Source organism: Ostrea edulis, chromosome 3 (genome assembly GCF_947568905.1).
Source record: "Ostrea edulis chromosome 3, xbOstEdul1.1, whole genome shotgun sequence".
Lineage (NCBI taxonomy): Eukaryota > Metazoa > Mollusca > Bivalvia > Ostreida > Ostreidae > Ostrea > Ostrea edulis.
This window is the reverse complement of record NC_079166.1, coordinates 16,522,900-16,538,305: the sequence shown is the minus strand read 5'-3', so window position 1 is coordinate 16,538,305 and position 15,406 is coordinate 16,522,900. Positions and strand designations below refer to the sequence as shown.

The following is a 15,406-nucleotide window of genomic DNA, read 5'->3' as shown; positions in this document are numbered from 1 at the left end:
ATAAAACTCATAACATCATCCTCTCAATAAAACTCATAACATCATCCTCTCAATAAAACTCATAACATCCTCACAATAAAACTCATAACATCATCCTCACAATAAAACTCATAACATCATCCTCACAATAAAACTCATAACATCATCCTCTCAATAAAACTCATTACATCATCCTCTCAATAAAACTCATTACATCATCCTCTCAATAAAACTCATAACATCATCCTCACAATAAAACTCTCAATAAAACTCATAACATCCTCACAATAAAACTCATAACATCATCCTCTCAATAAAACTCATTACATCATCCTCTCAATAAAACTCATAACATCATCCTCACAATAAAACTCTCAATAAAACTCATAACATCCTCACAATAAAACTCATAACATCATCCTCACAATAAAACTCATTACATCATCCTCTCAATAAAACTCATAACATCATCCTCTCAATAAAACTCATAACATCCTCACAATAAAACTCATAACATCCTCACAATAAAACTCATAACATCATCCTCACAATAAAACTCATTACATCATCCTCACAATAAAACTCATTACATCATCCTCTCAATAAAACTCATAACATCATCCTCTCAATAAAACTCATAACATCATCCTCTCAATAAAACTCATAACATCATCCTCACAATAAAACTCATAACATCATCCTCACAATAAAACTCATTACATCATCCTCTCAATAAAACTCATTACATCATCCTCTCAATAAAACTCATAACATCATCCTCTCAATAAAACTCATAACATCCTCACAATAAAACTCATAACATCATCCTCACAATAAAACTCATTACATCATCCTCTCAATAAAACTCATAACATCATCCTCTCAATAAAACTCATAACATCATCCTCTCAATAAAACTCATAACATCATCCTCTCAATAAAACTCATAACATCCTCACAATAAAACTCATAACATCATCCTCACAATAAAACTCATTACATCATCCTCTCAATAAAACTCATAACATCATCCTCTCAATAAAACTCATAACATCCTCACAATAAAACTCATAACATCATCCTCACAATAAAACTCATTACATCATCCTCTCAATAAAACTCATAACATCCTCACAATAAAACTCATAACATCATCCTCACAATAAAACTCATTACATCATCCTCTCAATAAAACTCATAACATCATCCTCTCAATAAAACTCATAACATCATCCTCTCAATAAAACTCATAACATCATCCTCTCAATAAAACTCATAACATCATCCTCTCAATAAAACTCATAACATCATCCTCTCAATAAAACTCATACAATCAACCTCATGATAAATTGATTGATTGGATATTGTTTAACGTCTCACTCAAAAATTTTTCACTGATATGGAGACATCACCAAGATCGGTGTGGGGCTTCAAATTTAGGCCTTTGCTCGGCGCTTATGGTCATTGAGCAGTGAGGGCTCTTTAGCGTGTCACACCCACTGTGACATGGTACATATGATTTTAAGGTCATCTCCAGGGACCCATTACATTCACACCTGATGCCGAGTGTTCAGTGTTTTCCATTCATTTCATTTGAACAGGCCCATTTAGAATTGTAACAGGCCGGGGGGGGGGGGGGGGGGGGGGGGGGGGGGGTGTATGGGGGGGGGGGGTGTATGGGGGGGATTCCCCCCCATGAAATTTTGGAAAATTAGACGCAAAATCCTGCATTCTGAGGCATTTCAGGGGGCAAAATGACCCTTGTTCATATGCCACTTTTTAACCTACATTTTTAAATATATACCAAAGGGTTGAACATTTTTACCTCAGACAAGTTAGTCACAGTGGTGTTAAATACACACCTTTCCGATGTTTTGACTGGAAGAAATCATGTAATGTATTCGTTCGACGCTTCATTATTTTTCACTGCCATGTGCTTCTCGCGCGCAAAGTGAGAGTTTAAAATATCGTCCAATCAAAATCGCCGTTTCAAAAAGCTCTCGATAAAAACATAAACAAGGAAGAAATATGAAAGATATTTATAGCCAACCAATTGCTACCGCATACATTCTTTGCAAAGATCGATCATGTAAATCAACATCACTGAAATTGACAACATATTATTTTTTGATTTTTTTTTATATTTGAACCGGCCAGAAAATCGTTTGAAACGGTCAATTTGGCCGGTGGCCGGTTCTTAGGGAAAACACTGAGTGTTTGGCGATGGAACTGTCACTACCTGATTTAACGACTTGCATGTAGGATTGTTGCGGCCAGGATTTGAACCCTGTCCTTCCGCACCCGGGGCGAACGCTCTAACCTCACAATAAAACACACAACATCATCCTCACAATAAAACACATACAGTCATCCTCACAATGAAACTCATAACATCCTCACAATAAAACTCATAACATCATCCTCACAATAAAACTCATAACATCCTCACAATAAAACTCATAACATCATCCTCACAATAAAACTCATACAGTCATCCTCACAATAAAACTCATAACATCCTCACAATAAAACTCATACAGTCATCCTCACAATGAAACTCATAACATCCTCACAATAAAACTCGCACAATCATCCTCACACTGGCTTCCAGTTGATTTCTGTGTTGAATACAAGATTTTACTACACACATACAAGGCACTAAACGGATTGGCACCGGCCTATATCAGTGACCTCATCACTGTGTACGAACAAAAACGATCTCTGCGTTCATGCAATTCATGATTGCTAGAAAGACCTATGGAGATCGAAGGTTTGATGTAACAGCTGCCACACTATGGAACAGTTTACCGATAGACATCCATTCGTGTGGCACTGTCAAAAGTTGTAAGACAAATCTCAAAACATATCTTTTTAGGAAATCTTATAACCATATTTTGTAATATATTCTTTTTTAAAGTAAAGGCTGGTTTATCGCATGAACTCGTAATGTTTAGATTGTTTTATTTTATTTGGATGTTATATTTTATGCTCTGATTAATCTTATCATGTTTTACATTTTACATTGTTAAAGCGCTTAGAGTAATTACAAATTATATAATGCGCTATATAAATGCCGCACAGTATTATTATTATTATCCTCACAATAAAACTCACACAATCATCCTCACAATAAAACTCACACAATCATCCTCACAATAAAACTCATAACATCATCCTCACAATAAAACTCATACAATCAACCTCACAATAAAACTTACAAAATTATCCTCACAATAAAACTCATAAAATCACCCTGAAATCCAAATGCATACATTTATACCTTCATCCTCACTATCATATAAATGATATCTTATTCTGAAATTGTCATCAGATTCAAGTCTTAGTTGAAAAATCTATGTTAGATTCTGGTGCAGATCTTAACTCCTGTTAATCATCAGAGCATTTCTTGAATAAATAAATGAACTTCGATTTTTTTTTCAAATTGCATTAATGAACAGTTAGGTTAAAACAACCAGAGCCGCAGACTCTAACACTAAATCTGGAGTTAGGATAAAAATCATGTCATTACCTGGTAGAGGCTTCAACCTTTTGAACACACCAAAGTTGATGTAACCAAATCTTTCTAGGTAAGCGTGTACCCTCATTACAAGAGGCCCATCACCTAGATAAAACATTCAAGTTCAGAGAAAACACATTATACACAAATAAATATCATGTAATCATTTTATACAAAAATTCAATTCTAACCTCTTTCAACATTCTTTTGATAATACAAAGAATGAAAATTTATTTCACTTCAAACTCTTTATAATTTGAATAAAATTTGTCTAGACTGTACATGTATGTTGAGAATTTTCCACTCACAGAGATGTCACCAGCGTTAGGTGAAGTGCAATAAATTTTGACATATTTATGACACTTAGGGTCATATAAGTGAAGGTTCACATTAATGTCTACTGCGACACGAGATCTTTATTTTCAAGGTCATATACAAAAAAAAACCAACCAAAAATTCAATTCTCAAGTTGGGTGCTTGCTGAAGGAAGATTTCAGGGATGTGACTGAATTCCTCAGAAATCAGAGGAAAGCTGGTCAAAAAGGGAGGAAAACACCTCACCCTAGCTGGAAAAATATCATTTTCTGCCACTTTAGATCAAATCCAGAGTGTTTCATTTTTTCGAAAATTGAACAAATCAGGATTTCCTCTGAAAAGAGGAAGAATCACACCCCTGAGATTTGGATAAGAAAATTCGTCTCCCCTGTGTTTAATTTCCTCAATGTCATAAAGTAGACTATGTTTTCTAGAGTATATTTATCTAAATCCAACTTTCTGATTTCCTCAATGTCATAAACTAGATTATTTTCCTAAGAGTCTATTTAACCAATTTTAACTTTCTGATTTCCTCAATATCATAAAATAGATTACTTTCTCTAGAGTATAACTAAATTTAACTTTCTGATATATCCTATTTATCAAAAAAAACAACCTGCATTGAGTATGCATGAACTGACTGTGATTGGCTAATTTTTAATTGAATATTTACTTACTGTTGTAGGGGGCCTCAATCTGCGGCAGGGCCACCTCAAACGTTAGCTGTTGTTTAGGATTTTCCAGCCACAACTGAAGCTATAAAATAAATATGCATCTTAACAAGAGCATGTATAAAACAACTCATGTACTGGACATTTGTCTCTAAAATAGACTGTCAATAATATTGAAATCTTTAAATGATTTACATTGTAAAATAATCAGGGGTGTGAAGTAATGAGTGCGAGTTCAATATACCATAAATCATGTACCCTTTACTTTGACGCCAATAGATGAGAGTTAGCACGTTGAACAATCAACAAGTGTACATAAATTTGTAAATGGATAAAACAAGCAGAAACTTTAAATTCAAATATATGATATGGGTATTCTAGTTTTAAGGTTATTGAGCATGTACATCAACAAACTAAAAGGCCTTTCTCACCCAAACCTGCATGGATGATGTGGGGAAATAACATAAGCTCTGCCTCACCTCAACAACACAAGCTACAAATGTTCACTTACAAATTCTATTCCAAAGATGGTAAGATATAGACATTGACTTACGATTCTAATCCTATGATGATGAGTTATAAATGTTGACTTCTAATTCTATTCCTGAGATTGTGACCAATAAAATGTTGACTTCTAATTCTATTCCTGAGATCGTCACCAATAAAAGTTGACTTACAATTCTATTCCTGAGGTGTAAGAAGACCTTCTGAGATTGAGGGGGGCCCTGGAGGATATCAGGGAAACAGGCTGCCTCCTGTGATGTCATCTTGTCAAATGGAACTCTGCTCTGGAATGCTGCTCCCTCTAGACCTGTAAATACCGAGATACTGACAGTCGTAAATACCGAGATACTGACAGTCGTAAATACCGAAATACCGACTACTGACTATCGTAAATACAGACAGCGATACCGACAGTCGTAAATACAGACAGAAATACTATCGTAAATACAGACAGTTGTGTATATACACACAGAAATACTGACTATCGTAAATACAGACAGAGATACCGACAGTCGTAAATACAGAGATACCGACTATCGTACTGGGATAGACATTTAACTTTTCTTCTTACTTGCCCTTCTGGCAAGTATAACTCAAAGTTTTACTTGTATGAATGAAAAACTTAGTTGTCCAAAATATTTTAGGCTCTATTAATCCTGTCAAGCAGTAACTCTTATTATCTCTCTCTGTCAATTGGTCACACAGTACGATCTACTAGAATGGGCCCTCGCTATAATCTGACGATTTGGTAAATTTGTGTAATGGAATAATTCTTTGTAGTGAGATAATTTTCTGCATTGAGATAATTTTCTGCATTGAGATAATTTTGTGTATTGAGATTACTAGAATCCTTCATTATTACGAGTGTGGGATAGCGAAATTCCACCGAGGGGACAAGATTCGCAGTCTAGGACGAGGCTTTGTCGAGTCCTAGACAGCGAATCTTGTTCCAGAGGTGGAATTTCCCTATCCCATACGAGTAAACACTGAAGGATTATTTTTCTCACATTTTGCCTTCAGTTTAGTGCATAGATTTAGGAACTTTGAGAAAATTCTAAATTATCAAAATCCTCGTTTGAATTTTGATGCAAAAACTAATTAGATAGGCAGAAAGAGCATACCTAAAAATGGTTTACACTATAAGTGTAAACTAAAAAACCCAAGGTTGTCCACCAAAAAGCTATACTACATTAAAGTTTAAAGATAACAATGCAAAATATTTTTACTTCACCACGTAATGTAAATCTTCAATGTGTAACGTAAATCATAGAAAATATATGACGTCACAATCAAATGACGTCGCAGCAGTGTGAGACAGAAAAATCTCACATGGCTGTCTCACATGGGTAAAGTTGATCTCACACTGGTGATCATGTGAGAAATTTTGTGTGGTGAGATAATATTGTGTAGTCAGATAATGTTGGGTATTGAGATAATGTGGTGTAGTGAGATAATGTGGTGTAGTGAGATAATGTGGTGTAGTGAGATAATGTTGTGTAGTGATATAATGTGGTGTAGTGAGATAATGTTGTGTAGTGATATAATGTGGTGTAGTGAGATAATTTTGTGTAGTGATGTAATGTGGTGTAGTGAGATAATTTTGTGTATTGAGATAATGTTGTGTAGTGAGATGATGTGGTGTAGTGAGATAATGTTGTGTAGTGAGATAATGTTGGGTATTGATATAATGTGGTGTAGTGATATAATGTGGTGTAGTGATATAATGTGGTGTAGTGAGATAATTTTGTGTATTGAGATAATGTTGTGTAGTGAGATGATGTGGTGTAGTGAGATAATGTGGTGTAGTGAGATAATGTGGTGTAGTGAGATAATGTTGGGTATTGAGATAATGTGGTGTAGTGATATAATGTGGTGTAGTGAGATAATATTGTGTAGTGATATAATGTGGTGTAGTGATATAATGTGGTGTAGTGAGATAATGTGGTGTAGTGAGATAATGTGGTGTAATAAGATAATTTGTATGTAGTATATTAATTCTGATTACCTGTTGGGTCATCGTTTTCACTGTCATTTTCTGGTTCCGGCTCTGGATCCGTCTTGACCGGTTGTAGTGGAGGTGGCTTTTTTTCCTCCGGTTGTTTGTCTTTCTTCTCTTCATCTGATTCCACTTGACCAGATGTCTCTTCATCAGATACAGTGGTCACTTGTTCATCTGCCTCTTTATATTCAACCTACACAACACAGCAGCAATAATCAAAACCTACACAACACAGCAGCAATAATCAAAACCTACACAATACAACAGCAATAATCAAAACCTACACAATACAACAGCAATAATCAAAACCTACACAACACAACAACAATAATCAAAACCTACACAATACAACAGCAATAATCAAAACCTACACAACACAACAGCAATAATCAAAACCTACACAACACAACAGCAATAATCAAAACCTACACAACACAACAGCAATAATCAAAACCTACACAATACAACAGCAATAATCAAAACCTAAACAACACAGCAGCAATAATCAAAACCTACACAACACAACAGCAATAATCAAAACCTACACAATACAACAGCAATAATCAAAACCTAAACAACACAGCAGCAATAATCAAAACCTACACAATACAACAGCAATAATCAAAACCTACACAATACAACAGCAATAATCAAAACCTAAACAACACAGCAGCAATAATCAAAACCTACACAACACAACAGCAATAATCAAAACCTACACAATACAACAGCAATAATCAAAACCTAAACAACACAGCAGCAATAATCAAAACCTACACAATACAACAGCAATAATCAAAACCTACACAACACAACAGCAATAATCAAAACCTACACAACACAGCAGCAATAATCAAAACCTACACAACACAGCAGCAATAATCAAAACCTACACAACACAGCAGCAATAATCAAAACCTACACAACACAATAATATCAGACACCTGTTTCAACCTACACAATACAATAATAATCAGACACCTGTTTCAACCTACACAATACAATAATAATCAGACACCTGTTTCAACCTACACAATACAATAATAATCAGACACCTGTTTCAACCTACACAATACAATAATAATCAGACACCTGTTTCAACCTACACAATACAATAATAATAAGACACCTATTTCAATCTACACAATACAATAATAAGACACCTGTTTCAACCTATGCAATACAATAATAATCAGACACTTGTTTCAATCTACACAATACAATAATAATCAGACACCTGTTTCAACCTATGCAATACAATAATAATCAGACATCTGTTTCAACCTATGCAATACAATAAATATCAAATGCCTGTTTCAATCTACACAATACAATAATAATCAGACACCTGTTTCAACCTACGCAATACAATAATAATCAGACATCTGTTTCAACCTACACAATACAATAATAATCAGACACCTATTTCAATCTACACAATACAATAATAAGACACCTGTTTCAACCTATGCAATACAATAATAATCAGACACCTATTTCAATCTACACAATACAATAATAATCAGACATCTGTTTCAACCTATGCAATACAATAAATATCAAATGCCTGTTTCAACCTACGCAATACAATAATAATCAGACACCTGTTTCAACCTACACAATACAATAATAATAAGACACCTATTTCAATCTACACAATACAATAATAAGACACCTGTTTCAACCTATGCAATACAATAATAATCAGACACTTGTTTCAATCTACACAATACAATAATAATCAGACACCTGTTTCAACCTACACAATACAATAATAATCAGACACCTGTTTCAACCTATGCAATACAATAATAATCAGACATCTGTTTCAACCTATGCAATACAATAATAATCAGACACCTGTTTCAACCTACGCAATACAATAATAATAAGACACCTATTTCAATCTACACAATACAATAATAATCAGACACCTGTTTCAACCTATGCAATACAATAATAATCAGACATCTGTTTCAACCTATGCAATACAATAAATATCAGATGCCTGTTTCAACCTACACAATACAATAATAATCAGACACCTGTTTCAACCTATGCAATACAATAATAATCAGACATCTGTTTCAACCTATGCAATACAATAAATATCAGATGCCTGTTTCAACCTACACAATACAATAATAATCAGACACCTGTTTCAACCTACACAATACAATAAATATCAGATGCCTATTTCAACCTACACAATACAATATATATCAGATGCCTGTTTCAACCTTTCTAGCAATGTAAATAATACATACTAATTTTAGTTTTAAAAATCTGCTAAGAAATTAGCATGTGCCAGTTCTAACAGTTGTTTCTGATCCTCTCAATTATCTACCAGTAAATATCTTCAACCCAAAGACAGGATTCAACTCTGCATCTCTACGATTTTAACACTTAAAGCTGAAACAGAATTTGGTTGCCTTCACAACCTCCTCACAGTTAACAGTCTCAGCTCTATGCTTCAGAACCTTTAATAACAAAATCTCATTATATAGTAAGAATTTAAAGAATACATACAACTTATGTGCTACTTCATATTCAAACAAAATTTGTAGTTTGCATGAAGTTTAAAGTCCAGATTCATTAGTTTTATATCCTGTGTAATAAGACTCAATGTTTTGATCATCAAATGTTATTAATAATGAATCAGTGTTATCGCAGATCTTTATAAAATGTTAAAATTAAACCTACTGAAATTATAATGTATTGAGTGTGATGTGGAACTCAGCAACCTAAACATTAAGGAGGTAAACTAGATCACCATAATAACTGACTGCCATTTCAAACATGAATGAAAATATAAATATTAATACCAATATCTGTCTATTCATTTTTTAAAAGTCTAATTGCTTAAACTAAAATAAAAAATATTGTTTGTTTCCCTTTGCCCAATTGAGTTTGTGAAATACTCCCACCAGCCCAAAAGTTTTTATTCCGTCATTCTGGGGAAGTTTTTTTTTCTTTCCGGAGAATTTCTGGGTTGTTTCAAGTAAAGATCAGTATTTCATAATGACCAAAAGTTTCGATATCTTTGTTGGTTTTGACCAATTATTCTAAAATCAAAAATAATACGAATAGAGGTAGTCTGCTAGATCGACATGGAGAAATGGCATCTACACGAGGAGTGAGGAGACAATAGACTTCAGAGCATCTGGGTGTGCACGTTATGTCTTCAGCAGGAGAAAGTGTTGATATTTCGGACGGGTGTGATCATATTTCTGACAGTCAATAAGAAGCATTATATCTACATTTCTATTATTATTTGTTTTCAAATTAAATTCATTTCCGAACTTGATATATTTACAAACTGCATAACACCTAATTACATGTATATGTGTAACTCAGCTCTGATTGGTTTATTTAAAACATGACCTTAACTAAGATGTCTTCTTCCATTTTGTTTGATCAGCAAAATGAAGTCCTGTTGATGATGAGTGTTGAAACCTTGTTGTTTGGTAAAAGATACTGATGCATATGTCAGATTAAAAGATTATAAACAAAATCAAAATTACTACAAAACATAAATCAACATAATGTGCAAAAACGAAAGCATAAAGTTCCAGTGTACTACAAAATAAAAGGCAGCAACCGAATTTACTAACTGTCAAGAGATATAACACCATACACCACGTGAACCCTCTACATTATTTGGCATAAATAACAGGAAAAACACTGAAGAAACCCAAGTGTTCATTGCATCAACAGTATATATGTTCATTGCAAGATAATAAGCATTTCTGAAATAGATTCGCTCACACACTCGCTTACATATCGTTATGTAAGTACCTAACATCTAATTTCAATTAGATTGCAAAATATTTGGAGTACTGTCCAAAATATCAACACCTTCCCCTAACTGCTACATATGTCGTAAGAGGCGAGAAATGCCTAATAGGGCAGTCCTTTTGGATGAGACCGCAAAAACCAAGGCCTCATGTCACAACAGATGTGGCATGATAAAGATCCCTCCTTGCTCAATTGGTGTAAGTGGAGAGTATAGGCCTGAATTTTACTGTCTTTCACCGGCAATGGTGACGCCTCCATGAGTGAGGAACGCTAAACAATAAACAATCAACCAATTAAATATGGCAATCAAATCAGAACTTTACGCAAGAACCCACTTTATGAGTAAACTTGGAATGATGTGCTTCATGACGTTTTGATATCAGGCTTTGTTAATGGTCATAGTAATTTCATACTTGTAAATAAAATTCTGATGGCTGAAAAAAAAACCACTTTTTTTTACCTACCTACCGACCCTCCTCTGAAATTTAGGGTCAGGAGAGGGAAAACAAACATATTTTTAAATATTGTCTTAGACCGAATAAAATATGTGTGGTTTCGGTTACACTCCCTTGAAAAATTGGGTAGGTAGGTAGGAATTTTATTCTATTTTTTTAATGTATTTTTTTTAAATGTAGAGTTTCTATGGGAACACAATTTTCATTTACTTTCATTTCTTTGCATGTACCATTTATATATATATGGTGTGATATATCTAACAAAATTGGTAGGGATCACCCTAGTTTTGACAATTCTAATATATATTCCAAATAAAAAGATAAATACAGAAAAAAAATCTGCATTTGCCAAAATCATGTTTTTGCACATGAAAGTAGGAAATGATATTTCAACCAGAGTACTGTTTTCAAGCCCTTCCAAGTTTTTAAATCTATCCAAGTTTTTCAAAAATATGAAGGGTGATCGCTCAGTATATTCAAACAACCTAAAATTTGCACCATTGTTTATGTAAGCACTCATTTAGTTCTAAGTCACTTTTTGTCTAATGTTAGATTGCCTGTAGTAAGTGTTTACAGCTTACAGGGATTTTTTTAACCCCTTGAATCCAGGGGCCAGGGCCTTCAAGTTTGGGGAAAATAACAAAAAACAGTATTTGATTGAAATTGGGAAATTTGTTTCAAAGAAATAAATAATAAAAACAAGCAAAAATTTAACCATTTGATATTTCATTATCAGTGTGACTTAAGCAAGCTTTAATTTCCGGTCTTTGGCAGAGAAAAAAGTAAAAAAAACTGTCAAAAATGTTTTACAATAGAGTGGCAACAAGGTTGGATGGCGCCTCATGGCATATTCTCATAAAAACATCCATCATTTGGGAATTTTAAGGCATCATTTTGGGAAAAACACCTGCTCTTTAGCATTGGGAATATATATATGTATAGGGTATATATTATGCACCCCTTCTCAAAAAAAAAAATCTTGAAAAAAGTGAGCATTATATTTGGCAAGATAAGGTAACTGATTTTGAAAATAGTAAAAAGAAAGTTTAGGGTCGGGGGTAAAAACTAGGGATAGTTGGGTAACCTGAACCACACATATTTTTTTATTTGGCCTTAGCTGAGTAGGCTAGCATGTTGACTGCTGAAATGTGGATTGAAGGTTTGAGTCCTGCAGGTTTTTTTTTAAATTTTTTTTTCAGATTACTTTCTACTAAAACTGCATGTTTTGACTAAATAAAGTAAATTTGAAAGTTTTCAATTTCAAAACAGTGTTGTACATATCCTCCATTTTTCATCCACCATCAAATTTCTCTGGTATAGCATTCCTCCTTAAACAGATGTGATGTCATTCTCAAACTCTGAACATGTGCAACTTTTAACATCACAGAGTATCAAATGATATCAGAGAAATTGTGGATCTAGGTACATTTACAGGTAAACAACATTTTCATTAGGGCTGGGACGATTCAGGGTTAGCTCGATTCAGTTCGGTTTCAATTCAGAACAGCACGGTTCGGTTATTTTCGATTCGGTTCATGTTAGGTCCCATTTATCTAATGACACCACAAAAATTAACAATTTTAATGAGTAGCATATTTGATTTGATTTAATTCAAGTTATATAACTATATGTTGTCATTTGTAAACATCATATCTATTCATAATGGCATTTTATAACTTTGATAGAAAAAAGAAATCACTGACAGTCTATCAAAACTTGTTATATTAATGTGCTGCATAAGTTTTGGATTATTAAACAAATCTATAGTGAATCTAAAATGTATATGATATTGTTTTCATTGATATGCAAAAATTCAACAATTCTATCAATTGAGAGTCTTTGAAAATCTCTCCTTTATTGATTTACTTCTCTCATGTTAACTGTCAAATATGTGTCATTACCTACGATGTTGATTTCACTCCACCACTGACATAAATGCTATATGTCATGTAAAGATAAACTGCAATGATCTTACCGACCATATTCTGTTGGTATCTGAGTGGTGAAAATGCTAACTCTTAACACAGTAGTGATTTAAATCTCCGTTGCATAAAAAACGTTTTCAACATCACTCGGACGCCATATTTGTTGTTTTGGTGTAAGTAAAATCTAAACCGAACCGAAATCCGGAATTTGTAATCGGTGCATCGAATCGAATGGTATGAATCGCGGTGCACCGAAATTTTCGGTGCACCGCACAGCCCTAATTTTCATAACTGACATAACTAGGACCCCTTAGGCCAATTTAACTTAATTGATAGATTATCATTCCCACCCGCCCCTTAAAAATCCGACCGCCCCGAATTTTTTTATTTTGCGAAACTTGCAATTTCCAGAAAAATGTTCATGCCCGACTCCAGTATAGCAAAGTGAAAAGCTACGTGAACGGTGAAGAAAATAGACATATCATATATGTATGGTTTTCTTAATTTCTCACATTCTAACGAGCGTAAATTTTGAAAAGGTTTGGTATATGATCTTTCTGTGTTTGAAATTAAAGCTTAACCTGGAATCGTCTGTGAAATAAGCATAAATTGATATCCATCTAGCATTTATGATTAAATGATGCACTTCTGTTGACAAAATATTTTCTCAGAAAATAAAAATTAAAAAATAAAATCCTCCCAACCGCCCCATACTTTTTGGTGACTGTAGATGATAATCTACTATATTAAGTTGAATTGGCCTTATATTGAGCAAGTAGAGAAGAGTGACTCTATAATTATAAGCTATTATATACTAGACTTTTTTATTCTAATGCATCAGTACAAAAGACAGATCGGTCATTATATTAATCAACCTGACGCTAATGGCTGTATGTTTCTTTAATACAAACAATGTCACATAATTATGGGGGAACACAATCATATAGTAACATTTTCAAAGCTGGTATGTATTTACAAAAGGAAATAAAAATATTTAAGCGATAAAAAGTGCATGGAAACGATGCTTGCAACAAAAATACGTCTACAAATTTAGTCAGGACAAAAATCTTTACCAACTGAGGATATTCGGGACGCACCTTAGCCTTCTTCCTTCGGCTAGAACGTCTTCCCTCCTCATCGTTGTCTTCTTCCGAAGGAGATCGCTTCTTCTCCTCCATGTGTACATCAATTTTATATCTGCAAACTTATTTGTTGTTTATTATAACACCTATACTAATGTTTTCAATCAACACAAAGCAAGACGCTTGCCGGAAGCAATTTATTTCGTAACCCCGATCCCGATAGAGATATTAAAACACAGTTGTCTTTCTTTCTTTGGCACGCTCGAGAGCGGTCAGTCAATCAACTAGAAACTTGTATTTGTATTTCTCAATTGATCATGATATTATGCAATTTATGATATTTATTGAACTTCGATAATTTTTGAAATTGTAAAGATTTTGATGATTTTCATTATGAGGCTAGCTATTTAGAAAATAAAATGAAAAAGCAGTCTAGCTTTAGAATCGCCAGAAATAAATCACACCGACTAAAAGATTGGTAAGTTAAAAAAAAAAAAAATCCCCACATACCTATCTATCCATAAACAAAGCTATTTTGAAATATGGCCTAATAATACATGATAGTTTTTTATACGTTCACTGCACATCCAGTAGAGATCAAGATTTTTATTGCGATATTATAACAATCAAATTATCACCTGAATATTTCGTGTAAGGAAAATTGACACGTCTCTAAATCATTAATTTAAAGCTGACCCAGCGGCGGAAAAGGGGTGAATTAGATATTGCAACATCGACATAATGTATAAATGGATATACTGCGCGTGTACACACAAGCATCAATCCCTGCTGTTAATTATAATCATTGATTTCTATGAATGTATTTCATATATAATACGGACACATATAATTCTGGGAAGACAAGGGTCAATGTTCGGTGGATCTAATTAAGAATTATGTTCCATTATAAGTCACAGAATATCAGAATTCGTGTTTAATTTATATATAATATATCATAATTGTAAAGAAATCGCCGACGCATTATGCCCTGCAGAGTGTAATATCAGATTATATATTTTTATAAAGTGTCATCAGCATGACGTTTTATTTGGAATATGTTACACATATTGTATTGCAGCATATTACGCCATGTGACAAATCCAAATTGTATTTGTCACGGAAAACAGCAAGAGACTTTAAAATTGTTAAGGCATTTATTAC

The 15,406-nt window shown here is 33.6% G+C and overlaps 1 protein-coding gene across 4 annotated transcripts in view; it reads right to left on the bottom strand.

The window, feature by feature from the left end:
- The window catches only part of LOC125675105 (lysine-specific histone demethylase 1A-like), a 38,329-nt gene extending 23,862 nt beyond the window's left edge, over window positions 1-14,467 (bottom strand). For 2 of the 4 annotated variants that reach the window (XM_056160224.1, XM_056160225.1), the window contains exons 1-5: window positions 14,237-14,467; window positions 6,992-7,178; window positions 5,160-5,293; window positions 4,489-4,567; window positions 3,509-3,601 (exon numbers count right to left, since the gene is read on the bottom strand). In XM_056160224.1, the coding sequence (XP_056016199.1) occupies window positions 3,509-3,601; window positions 4,489-4,567; window positions 5,160-5,293; window positions 6,992-7,178; window positions 14,237-14,341 (598 nt within the window). In that variant the 5' untranslated portion in view covers window positions 14,342-14,467. The remainder of the gene's footprint in view (window positions 1-3,508; window positions 3,602-4,488; window positions 4,568-5,159; window positions 5,294-6,991; window positions 7,179-14,236) is intronic. The other 2 variants (XM_056160226.1, XM_048912602.2) reach the window with 2 other exon arrangements.
- Window positions 14,468-15,406: the final 939 nt, after the last annotated feature.